At 54.7% G+C, this 16,090-nt stretch overlaps 4 protein-coding genes across 4 annotated transcripts; all 4 read right to left on the bottom strand.

Annotated features, from left to right (window-relative positions):
• Positions 1-3,470: 3,470 nt before the first annotated feature.
• LOC122152662 (feather keratin-like) lies at positions 3,471-3,780 on the bottom strand. The gene has a single exon (XM_042786035.1). It carries the CDS (start codon positions 3,778-3,780, stop codon positions 3,472-3,474), a length of 309 nt encoding a protein of 102 aa, XP_042641969.1. The 3' UTR covers position 3,471.
• Positions 3,781-6,644: 2,864 nt separating this feature from the next.
• Positions 6,645-7,106, bottom strand: LOC122152661 (feather keratin-like). Its single transcript, XM_042786034.1, has one exon. The coding sequence runs from the start codon at positions 7,104-7,106 to the stop codon at positions 6,792-6,794; it is 315 nt and encodes a 104-aa protein (XP_042641968.1). The 3' UTR covers positions 6,645-6,791.
• Positions 7,107-10,627: 3,521 nt separating this feature from the next.
• On the bottom strand, positions 10,628-11,055 carry LOC122152663 (feather keratin-like; the record flags this gene model as incomplete). The annotated part of the gene is made up of 1 exon (XM_042786036.1): positions 10,628-11,055. A coding segment is annotated over one exon (309 nt), but the record flags the coding sequence as incomplete, so codon positions are not given.
• Positions 11,056-13,813: 2,758 nt separating this feature from the next.
• Positions 13,814-14,134, bottom strand: LOC122152660 (feather keratin-like). The gene has a single exon (XM_042786033.1). The coding sequence runs from the start codon at positions 14,132-14,134 to the stop codon at positions 13,814-13,816; it is 321 nt and encodes a 106-aa protein (XP_042641967.1).
• Between the last annotated feature and the right edge of the window lie 1,956 nt (positions 14,135-16,090).

A 16,090-nucleotide genomic window follows, 5' to 3' on the forward strand; every position in this document is an offset into this window, starting at 1 on the left:
GTCTCTTATTATTAGTGATGAGTGATAGAAGAAGAAACAGCCTCCAATTGTGCCCGGGGAACTTTGGTTTGGATATGAAGAACAATTTGTGCACCCAGAGTGTTATCAAGCTTTGGAGAAGGTTGCGCAGGGAAATGGTGGAGTCCCCATCCCGGGTGGTATTTGATAGACGTTTAGATGTGACATTTAGGGACATGGTTAGTGGTAGACTAGTAGTGTGAGGTTAACATTTGGACTCAATGCTCTTAAGAGTTTTTTCCGTGCTAAAGGACTCTGTGATTGCACATGGGTCACCGTGCAGGGAGACGTGAGTTTCCGGAGAGCCCATGAGTGTGGCGAGAGGAGAGGGGGAGTGGGAGGAGCAGGCAGGGGCGGCTGGTGAGCCAGGGCCTTGGGGATTTTCCTTGGGGTGAGGCCATTTCTCTGCACGGTGTCTGGTGGGACGTATGAGAATTTGGTGATTCGTTGGGGGAATTGGAGGCAAGGGTGCTCACGTTTTTGACCATGGAGGAGAAGGCATCAGGAGAAACATGCAAGGCGGTGCGAGAGGGGACTGGGACACGGGACCATCTCTGGCTGACCCGAGAACCCCACCATGAGGGAAGGTGGTGTCACTGGGTGTGCCAGGCAGTTGGCCTGGGGGCCACAGCAAGGGTGAACAATGACAGGGGACCTTACATGGGTGTCTACGGCACCCAGCAGTACAGCGAAGACGGACAGTCTGTGGATGCCTTTATTTGCATCAGTTTTTTTTTTTTTTTGGTGGGGATATTATTTTATGAGGGCATTTTCCCTCCCTCCTACCCCTCTGAGTCCCATAACTGCTGTCATTTGAGATGTTTTGTTTGTTTTTCGCTAGCATTTCTACTCATTCATTCCCTCATTCACAGCCACCCCTCCCAGCAGTTGTTTTGGGGGCTGTTTGGTGAAGGTTATCCATTTATTGTACCAGAAATGTCGATTTTGGAGTCCTGACAGGCACCTTCTGGAAGCTTCCAGGGGCTTCTGCAGCAGCTGGTGCCTGTCAGCTGCCCCCTGATTGGCAGGCTGTTAAGTGCCTTGTGATTGGCTGGCTGCTGAGGGTGCTGAGGCAGGGCCTGGCGGTGGAGCTGAGGCTGGTGAGTTGTGGGAGAGATGGTGAGTGTGGGGAGAGGCCCAGGGGGAGTGGGAACGGCAGGCAGGGGAGGTGGGTTCTGACTTTGGGGTGATTGCCGAGGGGTGAGGCCATTTCTCTGCGCAGTGTTTGTGGGGCCAGAGTGGGATTGGATGCAGTGGAGGGGAAAGGGGAGGCGTGCGTGCTGCGTGGGGCTGTGCACCTGAGAACCTCGAGGTGATGTTTGCGTGCCAAAGGCTTGGCGAAGCATAATAGACAAGACTGGACTAGAAGAGTCCAGTTGGAAGGGACGTGCAGTGATCATCTTGTCCAACTGCCTGTTCGCTGCTGGGGTGACGAAGAGGAAGAGCATGTAATTAAGGCCATTGTTTGTCCAAATGCCTCTTAAACACTGTCAGACTTGGGGCATCGTCCACCTCTCTAGGAAGCCTCTTTCAGTGTTTCGCCACATGCTCTGTAACTAAATAATTCATTCTATCTGTCTGAACCTCCCATTGAGGAGGTTCATTTGACCCATTGCCATGAATCTTGTCTCTGGATCTCATAGAGAAGAGCTCAGCAGCTCCCTCTCCACGTCCTGTCCTCTGGAAGCAGCAGAGAGCAATGAGGCTGCCCCTCAGCCTCCTTTTCTCCAGGCTAGATGAACACAGAGTCTTTTGCTGCTCCTTATAGGACTTGCCTTCCAGCCCTGTCATCCATCAGCTTCCTTGCCCTGATCTGGCTGCTTTCAAGAACTTTAACATCCTTTTTTAAATTGGAGGGATCCAATTCTGCCCACGATACTCAAGGTGAGGCTGCAGCAGCGGGGAATCCAGCGGGCTAATCCCCTCCTGTGACCGGCTGGTTGTACTGTGTTGGCTGCACCCCAGGATGCGGTTTGCCCCCTTGGCTGCCAGGCTATGCTGCTGACTCGTCGGGAGCCTGCTGTCAGCCAGCACCCCCAGATCCCTTTCTGCAGGGCTGCTCTCCAGCCACTCCTCTCCCAGTCTGTTACGTGCGTAGAGAGATTGCTCCCTCCTAGGTGCACAATCTGCCATTTCTTCTTCTTCAATTTCTGGCCGTTAATCATTGCCCAGTGCTCTAATCTATCCTGCCTGCTCCAGAAGGTGTCAGCTGTATCCCCATTCCCTACAACTCTTTGAGCGCTGCTGTTCAGCCAGTTCTTTACCCATCGCTGCATGTACGTTCTCACATCACAGTTGGAACAATTGTGTAGGCGTATTCCGAGAGGGACAGAATCGGAAACCTTACTAAAATTGAGAACTGTACATCCACTGCCTCCCCTTTACACTCATTCTTAAATGTGTATAAATCCTTGAAGCCAGGGAATGAGGTGAAGGGAGCCGGGCTCTCCTCAGTAGCGCGCGTTTGCAGGACAAGAGGCCTTGGGCACAAGTGAGAAAGGATGGAATTCCACGGGCAAAAGCAGCAAGTCTTTCTCAGTGTGAGCGTGGTCAAGGAGTGGAAGAGGCTCCATCCTGGGAGATACTGAAAATGTGAGCGGCCGTGGAACCCGGACAACCTGCTGCAGCTGTCCCTGCTTGCGCAGAGGGAGTAGAAGCACCTGCTCTCCAGAGGTTCCTGCCAAAGTAATGATCCCGTGATTCTGTTTGCTGGGAGAGCTGGAAAGTAATGCTGTGGAAGACAGTTAGTCAAGTGTGTGCTGGCACAGGAAGGACCTCATCAGAGGTGTGTGTAGGGGAGTGTTGTGCTATCTACCCCTTAGTTTGTGCAAGAATGGGCTTGTGCCACAATCTGGAAGCCCCCCAGGTCCAGTCTGTGTTGGTGGTGACGTATTTTCGAGGAGAGGTCTTGTATCCCTTTTCCACCCACTACAGAAATGGCAGTTGAGCCCTGGCTTTGTGCTGGGTAAAGTTGAAAGAGATTTCGGAGAAGAAAAGATGTGGTATAGTCATTGACTGGGATGCAGAACTTTATTGAAGGAAAAAAAATGGAAAGCAAGGTCGTCTGAGGTGCAATAGGGTGACCATCAGCAGAGGTACCTTCGGGGCAGTAGACATTTCCAGAGCACCACAGCCTTCCTACCCTACAGTTGGAGCAGCCCGCCTGAGGTCCCCAGTGAGCTTTGGCTTTGTAGAAGGTGCCTGTGGCAGAGAGTCGTGGACATAGCAGGAAGGCGGATGCAAAGAAGACAGTTGGAGAAAAAGAGGAGGTACTTGGGCAATGTTTCCAGGAAACCTGGGCTGCCCCTTCACTGCTTCCATGTTTGGTGCTTAGAGAGGAGGAGCCGTGGATGGCGAGCCCATGTGCCGGCAACAGCCCGGAGCTGCGTCCTCAATCGATGCCGTGGCTTGCAGGGTGTGGGTGGTTGGTGTCAGGGGTGGTGGTGAGGGCCCTTAGCAGGGGTAGCAGCCCCGTCTGGCACCGAAGCAGCCCAGGCCGCCCAAGCCGTAGCCGTAGCCGAAGCCTCCGGAGGAGACGGGCACTCCCTGGGAGCTGAGGACGTTGCCCACGGCAGCCGATGAGGAGGATCCGACGGCGGTGCTCTGGGGGAAGGAGCTGAGGATGGGTCCTGGCAGGGTGACGAGCACGGCGGGAGGCTGGATGACGACGCGGGAGTCCTCGCACTGCCTGACACAGGGCTCGTTGCAGCTGTTAGCCAGCGGGGTGGGTCCGCAGGGGCGGCAGAGGTCGGAGCAGGCCATGGCTGTGGTGTGGAGGGGCCCTGGAAGAGAGGGGGGTGAGAAAGCGGAGGGGCGGTGGTGCAGGAGGGCGAGGGAGTGGGGAGGCGTGGTGTGGGGCTGTGGGGAGCGTGGCTGCGGGGAGGCGTGAGGGCTGCTGAGGCTGGGGCCAGCAGAGCGTGCTGGAAGAGCCGGGCCAGGCAGGCCAGGAGAAGGAGGGGAAGGGGGTTGAGGCTCACCTTGTTGAGCGCGGAGGAGAAGGCGTCAGGAGAAGGGTGTGAGGGAGAGAGGCGCTGGGCCGGCTTTTATGCGGGTGCCCAAGGGGCGGGACAGCCTTTGCGCGTGACGGCATTTTGCAGCAGGCGGCTCTTGTGTGCCACGACCTCGCCAATAATGAGGTGGGGTGTGTTTCCCTTCCCGCAACGCTCCATTTCTGTACTTCTCTTGAGGACGTGTCCTTCTGACCCTGGCGGCAACTTTTAAGTGCGAGTAATAGAGGAAAAAGTCATAAATGTTGGTTCTTTTTCTCAGAGCGTTTGCTAGATGTTGCCAAAATATAGATATGCTTCTCGACAAGTGAGGTCATCGGGATGCATTCGTGTTGTGGCTTTGGGTGTGTTGTGAAGAGGGGTCTCCATTTCCTCGCAGCCCTGGCAGACTGGTTTGGGATTTGTAGATTTGCCAGACACGAGGGGCTGACCCTACCATGACGTTCCGTCCCTCCCCGCCTTATGCCAGCTTGCTAAGCGTGTCTTTAGGCCTGGCCTTCCCCGCTGGCTGAGATCCATGAGGTTGCCTGCCCCTCGGTCTTGTAAGGCTGTGGCTGTGAGAAAGACGGCTTCCCTTTTGAGCAGTTTCTGATGGCTGGAAGAGAGCTTATAGGCCTGATCTATTGAAGCAGACGAGGATGGAAGATTTGGGAAAGTAGAAACTGTTGAGACTGGCCTTGCTCCTGTGGCAGGTGATGTTGGAAATCCTCGCAGAAAGCACTGTCAGTCCCAGGAAGGACAAGAAGCTGGTGCGGATCTGTCAGTGTGGATTTACAAAGGGGAAATCACAGTTGACCGACCTCCATGTCCTCTATATTGAAGTGACTCTCTTGGTGGACAAGGATGAGAGCCGTGGCTGGTGTTTACCTCGCCTTTTTTTGTTAAGCTTTGATGCTTTCCCCCCTTGCATGTTCCTAAACACACTGAGAAAGTATTGGTTGCGAAAGTGGCTGAAGGGCTGGGCGCAGTGGCTTGTGATGAGTGTCCCAAAGTCCAGATGCAGGCAAGTCTCAAATGGCGTAGCCCAGGACTGGCATCCATGGGGCCAACACTGTTCAACATCCTCATCAGTGGCGTGGGGAGTGGGACGAAGTGCTGCCTAAGGAAGTTGTCAGATGATGCAAAATCTGGAAGAGAACCTAAGCCAACGGATGGTCGTGCTGCCATTCTGAGGGAGTCTGGAGAATGAGGCAGAGGGGAATCTCTGGGAGTTCAAGAGGCAGAAATGCAAAGGCCTGCATCTGTGTGGTGAATAGTACAGGGCATCTGGACATGCTGGGGGTAGAGAGGCTGGAAAGCAGCTTTACTGAACCCTGCTTTGTGTTGCTGGTGGAGAATGACCTGACTTCGAGGCATCACTGCGCCATTACGTCAAAAGAGGCCAAGTATCTCCAGGGCGGCGTTGGGAAGAGCGTTGCCAGGAGGTTTGTGGAGGTGATCCTGTAGTCCCTGCAGGGCTGCTGAGGCCTCACATGGAGTCCTGTGTCCATTGAGGTATCCCCTGTTGAAGAAGGACATGGACTTAGAGGACTGAGGTGAATTCAGGGCCATTGAGACTCTGAAGGGACTGGAGCATCTTTGCTATGAGGGAAACTGAGAGAGCTGAGAGCTTTTTTCATCTGGGAGGCAATGCTGTGCCGGGGAGATGTCATCAGTGTGTCTAAATCCCAACTGGGAGGGCATGTGGAAACGGCAGTGAGACTCTTCTCATGGGTGTGCATGACCAGGACAAGGGAGAATGGAGAAATCTGAAATGACCTGCCGTACCTGTGGAAGAGTGGCAATCGTTTTTCAGTGTGAGAGTGGTCAAAGAGTGAAACTGGTTCTGCAAAGAAGTGCTACAGTGCCATCCCTGGAGATACTGAAAACTTGACTGGCCATGTTTGTTGACAGCCTGCTTGAGCTGGCCATGCTTGAGCCGCTTGGGTTGAAGCAGATGATCTTCAGAGGTAGCTTGGCACCCAGTGATTCTTTTTGCTTTGATTGTGCTTGTTGTGGTGACCAGAGAGTTGTGCTGGGGAAAAGGGTTGGTCAGGTGTGTGTAGCCATGGGGAAGCTATGTTAAGGGCATGTCTAGAAGTGCATAGCGTGTCCGAGCCTTTCTGCAGGCAAGTGAAGGGCTTGTGTCATGGGCGGGAAGCCCCCCGCTTCCAGTTTGTGTTGTTGTCCTTGCTGGAGAGATCCTCGCTAAGAGTTGTTGTGTAGCGCTTTTGTACTCATTCTGATGGCCTGTTGAGCCCTGGCTTTAGGTGGGTGAGGTTGGAAGAGCCTTGGGAGAAGAAAGAAAGAGGAGGCTTGTTTGGGTGGTTTGCAGGAGAACTTTATTGAGGGAAAAACACAGGGAAAAGGCAGGAGCGCCGAGTGGAAGAGAGCCGATCTGTGGTGGAAGTACAGCGACCACAAGCCGAGAGACCTTTTGTGCCGATGATGTTGTCAGATCTCTGAGGTCTTCCCGCCCTGCAGTAGGAGAACCTCACTGGAGCTCCAAGTGGGCTGTGACTTGTGAGAAGGTGTTTGCAGTGGAGAGTAGTAGACATAGCAGAAGGGGCGATGCAAAGAAGACAGTTGGAGAACAGGAGGAGGTACGTGGGCCATGTTTCCAATCAGCCGGGGCTCCCCCTTCCCTGTTTCTTTTCATGGTGCCTTGAGAGGAGGAGCCATGGAGGGTGAGCCCATGTGCCAGCAACAGCCCGGAGCTGCGTCCTCAATCGATGCCGTGGCTTGCAGGGTGTGGGTGGTTGGTGTCAGGGGTGGTGGTGAGGGCCCTTAGCAGGGGTAGCAGCCCCTTCTGGCACCGAAGCAGCCCAGGCCACCCAAGCCGTAGCCGTAGCCGTAGCCGAAGCCTCCGGAGGAGACGGGCACTCCCTGGGAGCTGAGGACGTTGCCCACGGCAGCCGATGAGGAGGATCCGACGGCGGTGCTCTGGGGGAAGGAGCTGAGGATGGGTCCTGGCAGGGTGACGAGCACGGCGGGAGGCTGGATGACGACGCGGGAGTCCTCGCACTGCCTGACACAGGGCTCGTTGCAGCTGTTAGCCAGCGGGGTGGGTCCGCAGGGGCGGCAGAGGTCGGAGCAGGCCATGGCTGTGGTGTGGAGGGGCCCTGGAAGAGAGGGGGGTGAGAAAGCGGAGGGGCGGTGGTGCAGGAGGGCGAGGGAGTGGGGAGGCGTGGTGTGGGACTGTGGGGAGCGTGGCTGCGGGGAGGCGTGAGGGCTGCTGAGGCTGGGGCCAGCAGAGCGTGCTGGAAGAGCCGGGCCAGGCAGGCCAGGAGAAGGAGGGGAAGGGGGTTGAGGCTCACCTTGTTGAGCGCGGAGGAGAAGGCGTCAGGAGAAGGGTGTGAGGGAGAGAGGCGCTGGGCCGGCTTTTATGCGGGTGCCCAAGGGGCGGGACAGCCTTTGCGCGTGACGGCATTTTGCAGCAGGCGGCTCTTGTGTGCCACGACCTCGCCAATAATGAGGTGGGGTGTGTTTCCCTTCCCGCAACGCTCACTTTTGATGTCCTTTTCTGGAGGACGTGTACTCGTGACACTGGAGGCAACTTTTAAGTGCGAGTAATAGAGGAAAATTGCATTAATGTTGGTTCTTTGTGTCAGAGCATTTGCTAGATGTTGCCGAAATGTAGATGTGCTTGTCAACAATGAGGTCAACCCAATGCATTCGTGTGTTGTGGCTTGCGGTATGTTGTGTAATGGGGTCTCCAGTTCCTCACAGCCCTGGCAACCTGGTCTGTTCTTTGCAGTTGTGTCAGGCACAAAGCATTGACACTGCCATGGCGTTCAGTCCCTCCCCACCTCACCGCCAGCTCACTAAGCTTCTCTTTAGACCCGGCCTTTCCTGTCAGCTGCTCTGTGTGTGTCTTGTTGCCCCTCTGGCTTGTTAGGCTGTGGCTGGGAGAAAGGCGGCTGCCTGTTTGGGCTTGCAGCCCCTTGGGGCCGTCCCTGGGGGTGGCAGTGCCAGCAGGCAGAGGAGGGCTGTTTGCGAGAGCAGGCCGTTGGCCTGGCAGCCCTGGTTCAGAGCTGGCAAGCCCTGTGCTGTGGGGAGGCCTGCCCTGCTCCCCAAAGGCTTGGGTTGGCCCCTCCGGAGCAATCGCCTCGGCAAGGGCTGGTAAGTTTTCAGCCTGGGCTCTGGTGTCATGTGTCCAAAAAAGAGCAACAAAGCTGGTGAAGAGTCTAGAGAAGAACAATGAATGGGGAATGCTTCAAGCAACTTGGCTGCTTTAGTTTCCCGAAAAAGAAAGTTGTGCATGGATGTTATTTCTCTGTACAACTGCTTGAATGAAGGTTGTATGGAGGTGCCTGTCAGTCTCTTATTTCTAGTAACGAGAGATAGAGGAGGAAACAGCCTCCTGTTGTGTCCAGGGAATTTTGCATTGGATATGAGGAACAATTTGTGCACCTAGAGTGTCATCGCGTGCAGCAGGACATGTTGGGGGTAGAAAGGCTAGAAAGCAGCTTTTCTGAACCCTGCTTTGTGTTGCTGCTTGGGAGAACGAGCTGACTGCAAGGTATCATTGTGATGTCATGTCCGAAGAGGGCAAGTGTCTCCAGGGTGTCATTGGGAAGATGGTGGCAGGAGGTTGGGGAGGTGATCCTGTACTCTCTGCAGGGCTGGTGAGGTCCCATGTGGAGTCCTGTGTCCATTGAGGGCTCCCCCATGGAAGAAGGACATGGACTTATTGGAATAAGGTAAGTGCTGGGCCACCCAGATGCTGAGAGTAGTAGAGCATCTTTACTATGAGGGGAAGCTAAATGATCTTGGCGGGTTTTCAGGCATGAGTCAAGGCCATGCTGGGAAGATGTCATCAGTGTGTCGAAATCGCAGGTGGGAGGGCAGAAGGGCAGAGGAGTGAGAATCTTCTTATGGGTGCCCATGGACAGTGCAAAGGTGAATGGAGAAGGCTGAAAAGATGTGCCATTTCCTTGGAAGGGAAGGCAACCCTTTTTTGGTGTGAGAGTGGTCAAAGAGTGAAACTGGTTGTGCAAAGATGTGCTGAATTCCCATCCTTGGAGACACTGAAAACCTGTGTGGACGTGTTTATGGACATCGTGCTCAATCTGGCCATGCTTGAGCAGGTTGGGATGGAGACGTTGAGCTCTGGAGGTTGCTTGCACTCTCAGTGATTCTTTTTGCCGTGTTTCTCTTTGCTGTGATGGCCAGAGTTGTGATGAGCAAGGGAGTGGGTCAGTGGGGAGCAGAATGAAGCCCTCATAGTTCAACGGAGATGGTTAGCGACCTGCTAGAGTGCTTGGACATGCACAAGTCTATGGGAACAAAATGATCCACCCACGGGCATTGAAGGAGGTGTTGGATGTGCTCTGCAAGCCACTTTCAAGCACTTCTCAGCACTCCTTGGCTAACCGGGTAGGTCCCAGCTGACTGGAGATTAGCAAAAGTGAGGCTCATGTGCAAGAAATGCTGGATTGAGGATGTGGGGAACTACGGTCCTGTGAGTGTGACCTCAGTGCCAGGCAAAGATATGGAGCAGATCATCTCGAGAGCCTTCACTCGGCACCTACAGGTCAACCAGGTGATCAGGCTCGGTCAGCATGGTTTTATGAAAGGCAGGTCCAGCTTGACTATCCTGATCTCCGTCACTGAGAGGAGAGGCGTTGGACGTTCTTTCCCTGCAAGTTAGTAAAGCACTTGATGCTGTTTCCTACATCATTCTCCTGGAGAAACTAGCTGCTCATGGCTTGGACTGACATATTGTTTGCTTGGTAGAGAACCGGCTGCATATTTGTGCCCTAAGAGTTGTGGTGAATGGAGTTAAATCCAGTTGGTGGCCAGTCACAAGTGGTGTTGGCCGTGGCTGAGAGTTTGAGCCAATTTTCTTGAATAGCTTTATCAGTGATCTGGAGGAGGGGATAAAGTGCACCCTCAGTAACATTGCAGACATCAACTAGTTGGGTGGGAGTGTCGATCCAGTAACAAGTGATACGATGAAAGGAAACGGCCTCACGTTGTGCCAGGGGAGGGTTAGATTGGATAGTAGGAAACATTTCTCCACTGAAAAGTTTGCGAGGCATTGGAACTGGGTGCCTTTATAATTAGTTGAGTCACCATCCCTGGAGTTATTTAAATGCTGTGTCAATGTGTTGTTCAGGGATGTGGATTAGTGGTGGACTTGGTATCATTAGATTAACGAGTTTGGACTCGATGATCTTAAGAGACACTTCCATCTAAATTGTTTTATGGTGGTGTGTGTTGTTGTTGTTGCTAAGGACATACTCGATAGGTGAGGCCTTGCAGCCCATTTCCACTCAGCCCAGTGGGTTCCTGAGCCCTGTCTTTTTGTTGGGTGAGGTTGGAAGAGCCTTGGGAGAAGAAAGGAAGTGGAGGCATTTCAAGCGGGGATGCAGGAGAATTTTATTGAGAGAAAAAACCAGGGAGAATGCAGGATCGCCGAGTGGAAGGGAGCTGGTCTGATGGAGAAGTACGGCGACCATCAGCCAAGGTCCCTTGCATGCAGTAGATCACCCAGCTGTTCCTGTTCTGCAGTGGGAGCATCCCACCAGAGGCCTTGATGGCCTTTCTCTGCTGAGAAGGTGTTTGCAGCGGAGAATATTGGACATAGCAGGAGTGGCGATGCAAAAAATACAGTTGGAGAACAGGAGGAGGTACATGGGTCATGTTTCCAGGAAAGCGCAGCTACCCCATCCTTGCTTCCTTATTTAATGCATAGAGAGGAGGAGCCGTTGATGTTGAGCTCGTGTGTCAAGGGCCCTTAGCAGGGGTAGCAGCCTCTCCCGGCGCCGAAGCAGCCCAGGCCGCCCAAGCCGTAGCCGTAGCCGAAGCCGAAGCCTCCGGAGGAGACGGGCACTCCCTGGGAGCTGAGGACGTTGCCCACGGCAGCCGATGAGGAGGATCCGACGGCGGTGCTCTGGGGGAAGGAGCTGAGGATGGGTCCTGGCAGGGTGACCACCACGGTGGAAGGCTGGATGACGACGCGGGAGTCCTCGCACTGCCTGACACAGGGCTCGTTGCAGCTGTTAGCCAGCGGGGTGGGTCCGCAGGGGCGGCAGAGGTCGGAGCAGGCCATGGCTGTGGTGTGGAGGGGCCCTGGAAGAGAGGGGGGTGAGAAAGCGGAGGGGCGGTGGTGCAGGAGGGCGAGGGAGTGGGGAGGCGTGGTGTGGGGCTGTGGGGAGCGTGGCTGCGGGGAGGCGTGAGGGCTGCTGAGGCTGGGGCCAGCAGAGCGTGCTGGAAGAGCCGGGCCAGGCAGGCCAGGAGAAGGAGGGGAAGGGGGTTGAGGCTCACCTTGTTGAGCGCGGAGGAGAAGGCGTCAGGAGAAGGGTGTGAGGGAGAGAGGCGCTGGGCCGGCTTTTATGCGGGTGCCCAAGGGGCGGGACAGCCTTTGCGCGTGACGGCATTTTGCAGCAGGCGGCTCTTGTGTGCCACGACCTCGCCAATAATGAGGTGGGGTGTGTTTCCTTTCCCTCAATGCTCCCTTTTCTTGTCTTCTTCTTGCAGACGTATCCACCTGAGCCCGTCAGAAGCTTTGAAAGGAGAGTAGGTATTTGGGAGCATTTACATGGAAGGTGCGTGTCAGGGCATTCAGCAGATGCAGCGAAAGTGTAGGACTAATGGGGTGTCATCAGTGAGGTCATCCCGTGGCACCCGTGTGAGGTGGTTTTGCGGGTGCGTTGTGAAGAGTGGGCCCCATCTCCTCAGAGCCTTGGCAGACTGATGTGGGCTTTGGACGTGTTGTGGGTGTGAGGGGCTGGTTCTGCCGTGGCGTTCCATCCCTCCACACCTCTCTGCCAGCTCACTAAGCCTGTCCATATACGTGGCCTTTTCCTTTGGGTATGCTTTCTGTATTTCTCATTGCCCATCAGGACTGTATGTTTGTCGCTGGGTATACTGATTTATATCGCAAGGTTTTGTTAGCGACAGATCTGCAGGGTTGTCTTCTGTGAGAATATGCCAGAAGCTTCCCTCACATCCAATAAAGCCAATGCCAGCCGGCTCCATGACAGCACATTCCATGCCAAACCTGAGCCAATCAGCTGTTGTAGTCGCGCCGCTTTGCTAATTTATTTAAGCAGGGGAAGAAGTACTGCGCAACAGCAGCAGGAAGATAGGAGGGAGAATGTGTGAGAGGAAACAACTTTGCAGAGTGTCAAGTCAGTAAAGAAAAAGGGGTAGGATCTGCTCGAGGCAGCAGAGGCGAGATTCCCCTGCAGCCTGTGGAGAAGGCCATGGTGAGGCAGGCTGTCCACCTGCAGCGCGTGCAGGTCTGTGGTGCAGTAAATATCCACCTGCAGCACATGGAGGACCCTACCCCAGATTGGGTGGATGCACTCAGAGAGGGGGCTTTCTGTGTGATCTCAGAGCGGAGGAATGGTGTCTTGGGGTCCCCTGAGCAAGTGGCCCAGGGACGCTGAGGTAGGGAGGATGATGGTCCGGAGACCCTCTGCATGGGTCACTGTGGGACCTTGCAGTGAAGAGGAGATGGTGGACTGAGGATCCTCTGCAAGGGATCAGTTGGGGACCCCGAAGCAAGGTGAGACTGTGGTGTGGGGACTCCCACATAGGTGGCAGGGGGACCAGGCAGCCAGGTGGACAGTGCCACAGGGACCCACGCTTGGTTCAGCTGAGGAGCCCAGAGCAAGGCGGGTGGTGACCTGGGCACCCTGCATGGGTTGCCCAGGGTCCTGGTAGCCAGGGGGGATGGGGCCATGGGATCCTGTGTGGGTGGCCCTGGGAGCCGTCTGTGAGGGCAGATGGTGTCATGGGGACTGCCAGGCAGTTGGCCTGGGGACCACAACAAGGGGGACGATGACAGGGGACCCTGTGTGGGTGTGTCTGGCACCCTGCAGCGCAGGAAGAAGCGCAGGCTCTGTTGAGGTATTAATTGATGGCAGATTTTGGGGGGATGTTATTTAATCAGTGCATTTTCCCTCCCTCTTTCCCCTCAGAGTCCCCTAACTGCTCTCGTGTGAGGTGTTACTTTTGGTTTTCGTCAGCATTTCTACCCATTCATTCCCTCATTCACCGCCCAGCCCTGCCAGCAGTTGTTTTGGGGGCCATTTGGTGAAGATTATCCATTTGTTCTACCAGCAATGTCAATTTTGGAATCCTGACAGGCACCTGCTGGATGCTCCCAGGGCCTTTTGCAGCAGCTGGTGCCTATTAGTTGCCCCCTGACTGGCAGGTTGTCAGCTGCCCCCTGACTGGTATGTTGAGAGGTGCCTTGTGATTGGCTGGTTGCTGAAGGTGCTGAGGCAAGGATGGGCTTCTGGCACATTCTGGAAGCCCCCCAGGTCCAGTCTGTGTTGGTGGTGCATATTTCCGAGGAGAGGTCTTGTATCCCTTTTCCACCCACCCCAATGGCAGTTGAGCCCTGGCTTTGTGCTGAGTAAAGCTGAAAGAGCTTTTGGAGAAGAAAGGAAGCGGAGTAGTCTTTGGCTAAGATGTGGGACAAATTTATTAAGGAGAAAAGAAAGGAAAAAGAAGACGCACGAAGTGGAAGGGAGCTCGTCTGAGGTGTAATAGGGTGACCATTCAGCAGGGGTCCCTTAGGGGCACTAGATTTTTCCAGAGTACACCGGTACTCCTACCCTGCAGTGGGAGAATCCCACCTGAGGTCCCCAGTGGGTTTTGGTTTGTGAGAAGGTGTTTGCAGCAGAGTGTAGCGGACATGGCAGAAGGGAGGATGCAGAGAAGACATTTGGACAAAAGAAGGCGGTACACGGGCCCTGTTTCCAGGCATCCAGTGCTGGCCCTTACATATTTCTTTGCGTGGTTCCTTGAGAGAAGAGGCCGTTGACATCAAGCTCGTGTGTCAAGGGCCCTTAGCAGGGGTAGCAGCCCCTTCTGGCGCCGAAGCAGCCCAGGCCGCCCAAGCCGTAGCCGTAGCCGAAGCCGAAGCCGAAGCCTCCGGAGGAGACGGGCACTCCCTGGGAGCTGAGGACGTTGCCCACGGCAGCCGATGAGGAGGATCCGACGGCGGTGCTCTGGGGGAAGGAGCTGAGGATGGGTCCTGGCAGGGTGACGAGCACGGCGGGAGGCTGGATGACGACGCGGGAGTCCTCGCACTGCCTGACACAGGGCTCGTTGCAGCTGTTAGCCAGCGGGGTGGGTCCGCAGGGGCGGCAGAGGTCGGAGCAGGCCATGGCTGTGGTGTGGAGGGGCCCTGGAAGAGAGGGGGGTGAGAAAGCGGAGGGGCGGTGGTGCAGGAGGGCGAGGGAGTGGGGAGGCGTGGTGTGGGGCTGTGGGGAGCGTGGCTGCGGGGAGGCGTGAGGGCTGCTGAGGCTGGGGCCAGCAGAGCGTGCTGGAAGAGCCGGGCCAGGCAGGCCAGGAGAAGGAGGGGAAGGGGGTTGAGGCTCACCTTGTTGAGCGCGGAGGAGAAGGCGTCAGGAGAAGGGTGTGAGGGAGAGAGGCGCTGGGCCGGCTTTTATGCGGGTGCCCAAGGGGCGGGACAGCCTTTGCGCGTGACGGCATTTTGCAGCAGGCGGCTCTTGTGTGCCACGACCTCGCCAATAATGAGGTGGGGTGTGTTTCCCTTCCTGCAAACCGTTGTTTTGTGTCCTTCTCTTGAGGAAGTGTCCTTCTGACCCTGGCGGCAACTTTAAAGTACAATTAGTACAGGAGCCAGAGGATTGATGTTTTTGGCTCATTTCAGGTCACGTAGAAGATGCCATCATAGTGTAGGAGTGGCAGGTTGTCATCAGTGGGGTGATGCCTTTGCTCACTGATGATGCCTGACTTTTCTGGGCTTTAAATCTCTCTCAGCTCTTTCAGCCTCTCGTGAAAAATGACTCAGGCCTTCATAGTCTTGGTTGCCCTTTACTGGTCTTGCTCTCAAACGTCCATTGTTTTTTTTCCACTTGGGAGCCCAGGATTGAAGACAGCACCCTAGAAGAGACCTCACTACTTCTTAGGAGTGATGAAAAGCTACCTCCTTTGACCTGCTGGCAATGCTTTTCCTAATGATGCTCAGGAAAGTGTTGACCACTTTTCCCTCATTGGTGTATTCCCATTTCATGGCCAATTTGTTCTCCACCAGGACCACAGTGTCCTTCCCTGCTAAGCTGCTGTCTGTGATCTGACCCCCAGCCATTCCTGCTATATGGGGTGACTCTTCCCCAGAAACATGACTTTGCATCTCCCCTTGCTGAACTTCATCAGATTCCTCTAAGTTCAGTGCAGGGAAATCAGGAAGCTCCCTCAGCATTTGTGGGTGCAAACCATCTTTCCGCATGGAGTTTTGCAGATCCAGTTACCCAACTGCTATTTCTTGGGGGCAGCTGTGAGTACACTTCACACACTGGCCTCCCCAGCCCAGCCCTGCACTGGCCCAGCATGCCTCTTACACTCCAGCACCCATCAACACAGAGCCACAGATAGCCTTCCTACATCATCTCCTCTTCCTTACCACCATGCTCTGCTCACACAATGAACAACTCTAAAGACACTCACCTTTGCTGAATGTGGGGAGGTCTTGGGAGTCTGGAGAGGTCTTCACTGTTGGAAGCTATCCAGTCTTATTTGCATTTATAAAAACAGTGTGAGGGTAGACCCAGGAAACTAGAGACTTGTTAGTCTAACCACATTACCTGGAAAAGTTATGGAGCAGATCCTAGTGGGTGCTATCGAAAGACATTTAAAAGACACTGGGATCATCAGGCAACATGGGTTCACTAAGTGAAAGTCCTGCCTGACTAATTTGATATCCTCCTCCGATAAGGTCACCTGCCTCGTGGATGAAGGGAAGGCCATGGATGTAGTTTTTCTGTATTTTATTAAGGCTTTTGATCCTGTGCCTCACAGCATCCTCCTGAAATAGCTCTCCATCTGTGAGATGAGCAGGTACATGGTATGATGGGTAAAGAACTGGCTGAACAGCGGGGCTCAAAGAGTTGTGGTGAGGGGGGCTACATCTGGCTGGGACCAGTCACAAGCACTGTGGCTCAGGGCTCCATTCTAGGGCCAGCTCTGGTCAAGATTTCTAGCAATAGTCTATGCAGGAGTTGAACACACCATTAGCAAATTTGCTGCTGATACCAAACTGAAAAGTGCTGTTGACTCTCTTGATAGACAGGAGGCCAGGGACAGAGATCTAGATAGAC

The sequence above is a fragment of the Tyto alba genome, unplaced genomic scaffold, assembly GCF_018691265.1.
Source record: "Tyto alba isolate M040663 unplaced genomic scaffold, T.alba_DEE_v4.0 Super-Scaffold_9, whole genome shotgun sequence".
Classification (NCBI taxonomy): Eukaryota; Metazoa; Chordata; class Aves; order Strigiformes; family Tytonidae; genus Tyto; species Tyto alba.